The 4,646-nt window shown below is 37.6% G+C and overlaps 1 protein-coding gene across 2 annotated transcripts; it reads right to left on the reverse strand.

The window, feature by feature from the left end:
* LOC109230154 (scarecrow-like protein 4) lies at positions 785-4,100 on the reverse strand. Of its 2 annotated transcripts, none has more exons than XM_019395685.1 (2): positions 2,012-4,100; positions 785-1,198 (listed from the first exon to the last, which is right to left on the reverse strand). In XM_019395685.1, the coding sequence occupies exon 1, from the start codon at positions 3,856-3,858 to the stop codon at positions 2,047-2,049; it is 1,812 nt and encodes a 603-aa protein (XP_019251230.1). In that variant the 5' UTR covers positions 3,859-4,100; the 3' UTR covers positions 785-1,198; positions 2,012-2,046. The 2 variants fall into 2 exon arrangements, with proteins under 2 accessions (XP_019251230.1, XP_019251224.1); XM_019395679.1 differs by having other exon boundaries at positions 785-1,212.

Raw genomic sequence — 4,646 nt, forward strand, 5'->3', positions numbered from 1 at the left:
AAATTATGGTCATTCTGGTAAGACCACTTCCATTTAAGTTTTAAATTACAATCTCCAACTATTAGATGATCAACTGAAGTAAACTCACCGAGATAATGCATTTTAATCGACTAATTTTAGAAAATCGTTCTGCAAACGTTGCCATTTTATATCTTTTCAAATATCATAACTCATAACTAGGGGCATACAAACTCAACCGAAAAACCGCATCAAATCGAAAAGTCAAACCAAACCGATTAAAAAATCCGACTTGATTTAGCTTGATTTGGTTTGGTATTGAGGAAAAAAATCCGAACCAACCCGACATATAAATATATAATTTACATATATGTTTTTAAGATTTTATATAAAATTTTCTTTGAAAATGTCTAAAAATATTTGGGATTCTCTTGCGGGATATAAATTTCAATAGAATATGAAGTGCTCCATATTAATTAACCTTAAATAATGGGTTGTATGATCACTTTCTTATCAAGTGTTACTGAAATGCGTCTATCTCTTTGTTCTTCTATATGCATATCATGTGTTAAAATCTATTAAATTCTTATATCTTTTTCGAATATGAAGTGGTTATTAATATTTAGGTATCATATTGATTTTTATGTTTAATTACTAAATTCGGTTAACTTGAAAGTGTATATCAATAAAAAATTATTGTCAGACGACTAAAAAAATTATTATTATGTGTTACTATCCCATAACAATATTTTAATCGATAATATGTTTGTCAATTTTTTATATTTTTACTAAATAAATATATACTTATCAAATATTTAACAAAATAAGATTGAAATAATATGTAAGTAACAAAAAATGCGAAAACCCGACAAAACAGAACCAATCCAAACCGATATAGTTGGTTTGATTTGGTTTTGATAAAAACCGAACCAACCCAATCCATGTAAGCCCCTACTCATAACCATCGACTCTTTGTAGCCGTATCAGTTAGTGTTATATGGCCCATTATGCAACTTGTCCTACATTTTCCTCAGCAAGTCAGAGAGGCAGTAGTAATCAAAGCGCACTATGGATGGTCCAAAATTAGAGCAAACAATATAAAACTACAGCTGACCCAAGCTCTCAGTCTGAGGCTGTGAATTTGGTGTTTCTTCAGTCAAATAAATTAGAGGCCCCCTACCACCTTCTACGTTTTGCAAAAGAGCACGGCTCTTGTTCATCAGTTGCAGCTGCTTCCCCACTTCATGACAGAAACTGAATAGGTGTGAGTGTAAGAAATAGAGATAGAGAGTAAGAAGGGTACTACTCTGAGTGAAAGGGACTGCCATTAATATTTTACCATAAATCAAGTAGTACTATTTCTACTATACTAGCACAAGACTTGCTAAAAAGGAATGACTTTACTAGGGGTGTAAGGCTTCCTGAATGAAAGATTTTGGCAAATCAGTAACGAAACAGCTGCTCAAGAAAAAAGCTGTTTTTATTTTTCTAGCCCACAGGTTTTACTTAAAAGTCATTGTCAATGGAATTTCCATCCCAGAACCTGAGAGAAAAGGTCGTTCTTCAATTGGATTTAGTCCATTAACCTTCACTAATCGTGCAAGCAACAAAATGCTAATAAGGACTGTACCCTATATCACAATAATAGACCAAATTCACTATTAACTCCGTAGTTCTATTAGCTAAAATTCACTTGACATGTTAAATTGGAACCTGGAAATACCATGAATTAACTAATTATACATCAATAATTCACAAAAATATATGCACAAATTACAGTTGATGTTGTTCTAGTGAACACCATACCCCTACACCCAACAACCCAGAAAATGCAAAATCAAAGCCTAAAATCTAAAGAAGAAAACAAAAGATTGAATGACACTAAAAAGTACACAATTTATATATTAACAGAGAAGGCGTCACCAAGAAATTCAAAGCTACAAAGTTAACAAGGTGGGTTGCTTTTCCAGAGCTCAAAAATATCATCTTTCTATACTAACTTTTTTACTCTACATGAGGAAATGAAATTGAAATTAAGCACTTAAATAAGTACCTAATAGAACCAGGCCACATAATTGATTTGTAGAATTAGTGCCAAGAAGAAACAGTCAAAAGAGGCTTATCATTCCAAGCCAAGGAGAGAAACCCAGGTGGAGAATCAATTAACCCATATGATGAACTGTAATTATAGTTCCAAAGAAGAATTTTTGCTTGACTCATAGCATAATGACTAAGTGTCACTTCCTTAAAACCTGCTCCTTCCATTAATTCTTTCCAATGTTCTTTATCTTCCATACATTCTCTTCTGATTCCAGCTTCATCTGTTCCCACCGCTCCGGCAATTCTCCGGCCAAGTATCAGTCTTTCCACTTGTACTCTCTCCGGTGAGTCTCGGGTCAAACTCGGATCTAGTGATTCGAAAATTGTAGAGTAGTAATTCAAAGCATTCTTAAACCGCTGAAGAAATCCAACGTTGTTCAAATTCACCTCGTACTCACCCAATGTCACTATACTTGGATTCAGTGACTTGGCTAAATTAAGTGCAGTTTTTACCCCAACACTCGTCTCGTCCAGTAAATTGTACAGCTGCAACATGAAGTTCACGGCTAAAGTTTCATCTGGGTCGATTCGAAAACTAGACTCGTTTAGCTCCTGAACTGGTGTAAGTATTGGCTCGAATTCGAATTTAAGATCCAGAAGCTTCGCGAAGTCACGGAGACGGTTTCCGGTAGCTAAAAGTGAAGCTGCCGGAGAGTTACCTAAAACCACCGATGGAATGCCGGAGATTCTAATGCTGACTGGTTTTCCAGCTGATCTAGTGGCTAAAGCTTGTAAAAAAGCAGCCCATTGAATCCCATGAACAATGCCAAAATCTACTATGTGAATCCTCATTGCTTTTTCAGTTGCTTCAAGAATAGCCTGATTAGCCGTTAAATGAGCAAATTTTGAGTACGGACATGCGTCGTTAAAGGCTTTGTAAGATAAAGTGAGCTCCTCTGGAGTGTAAGTACCAAATATTGACGGAATATTATCTGTTTGAAACGAAAGCCTACTGTAAAGAGCTTCTAAGAAATAGAACCCGACCCGCTCCGTTGGATCTCCTTGTTGGGAAACTGATTCTTTGAGTCGAATCAATGATTTTACTGCATTTTCTGGCTCTGAGTCAGCTAGTCTTGCACATTCCAGCAAAGATTTTAACAGTGGTTTTGAGGAGAAAGTTTCAGGGGAACTACAGCGCATATCAACTGATGCCACCTTGGATTCTTTATGAACAACTGGAGGAGAAGAAGATGGTGGTACCCATGGTTGTAATGGGTTGAGATTTTTTTGGGTTTCAGAAAAAATGACTCCATTGAGATCGGAAGTTAGAGGAGGAGGAGGAGAAGAGCCAATACTGAGTCGATTCGGACAACTCGAGAACGGATCTCCGTAAAGGGCAGCGAACTCGGAACTCGTATGCCACGGGTAAGAACCAGACTGAAGATTGGAACTTCCAGTAGAATCTCCACCGCCAATCAAGCTCTCCATCCACTCGTCCGAGTCAAACTCACCGCCCGGTCCACCGCTAAAATCAGTGAACCTAAACCCGGTCGAGTGGTGTTCCAGGTTCGGGAACTGAAATCCCGGTTCGACGCCGTCTGTGCCTCCGGCTACGACCTGAAATGGGTCGGTAAAACCCGGCCCGCCAGTAAGGCCACCATATCCTAAAGTGGGACTGTTAGTTAAGCTCTGGTGAGTTCCAGTCCAGGGGCTTAAGCATAACGGATTGACACCGCCCAAGAATTGCTGATGCTGCTGCTGTTCTTGCTGTTGGAGCTGCTCTTGCTGCTGCTTTTGCTTTATAACTTGCTGAGCTATTGCCATTAGATTTCCACTGTCCGTACACATGTATGCTGCCATTCTCCACCCAATATCTTGCTAGCTAAATCTACACTACTAAATATACATTACCTCAAGAAATTGCTGAGGTCGCAAGATTGAGTGGACTAACAGTAGCCCAGGAAGAGGGAAGAGAGAGAGAGAGTTAAGAAAAAGGGGATAGTGCACTAGTCAGTTGAGTGAGAAGGTCTTCTCTTAGCTTTAATTGACGAAAGCTCAACCTAAGAAGGAGGACAAAGTTTTTGTTTAAGTCCATCTGTCACTTACTATTAAAATAGTAGTATTTTTCTTTCGCCTTTAATATGTATATATCGTTTTGAGATGTAAATTGACTTATATATTATTAAAATTAAAAAGGATCGGGGCGAAGCTAGAACACGACCTATGAGTTCGATCAAACTTAGTAGCTTTTATCCCAACTATATATTTATCTTAAGAAATTCATTGAATATGTATACAATAATAACAATAACCCAGTAAAATTCCAAAGGTGCGGGGTTTGAGGAGAGTAGTATGTATAGAGACCTTAGGGTAGTGTGTATGGAGACCTTACCCTTACCCCGATGGAGTAGAGAGGCTGTTTCTAATAGACCCTCGACTCAAAAAACAAAAAAAAGAAAAGAGAATATATAAAATTGCAAAAAGAGCGGCGACTCGAACTCTGGACATGCAACTTAAGATAAACCCGCTTGAGCCATCGCGCCAAGACTTTGTAAGCTCATTGAATATGTATAATTTATTAATTTAGAACTCAATAACTTAAACAGATTAGGTTATCGAACCCATAAGCTTTAAATTCTGACACTCGA

Source organism: Nicotiana attenuata, chromosome 1 (genome assembly GCF_001879085.1).
Source record: "Nicotiana attenuata strain UT chromosome 1, NIATTr2, whole genome shotgun sequence".
Classification (NCBI taxonomy): domain Eukaryota; kingdom Viridiplantae; phylum Streptophyta; class Magnoliopsida; order Solanales; family Solanaceae; genus Nicotiana; species Nicotiana attenuata.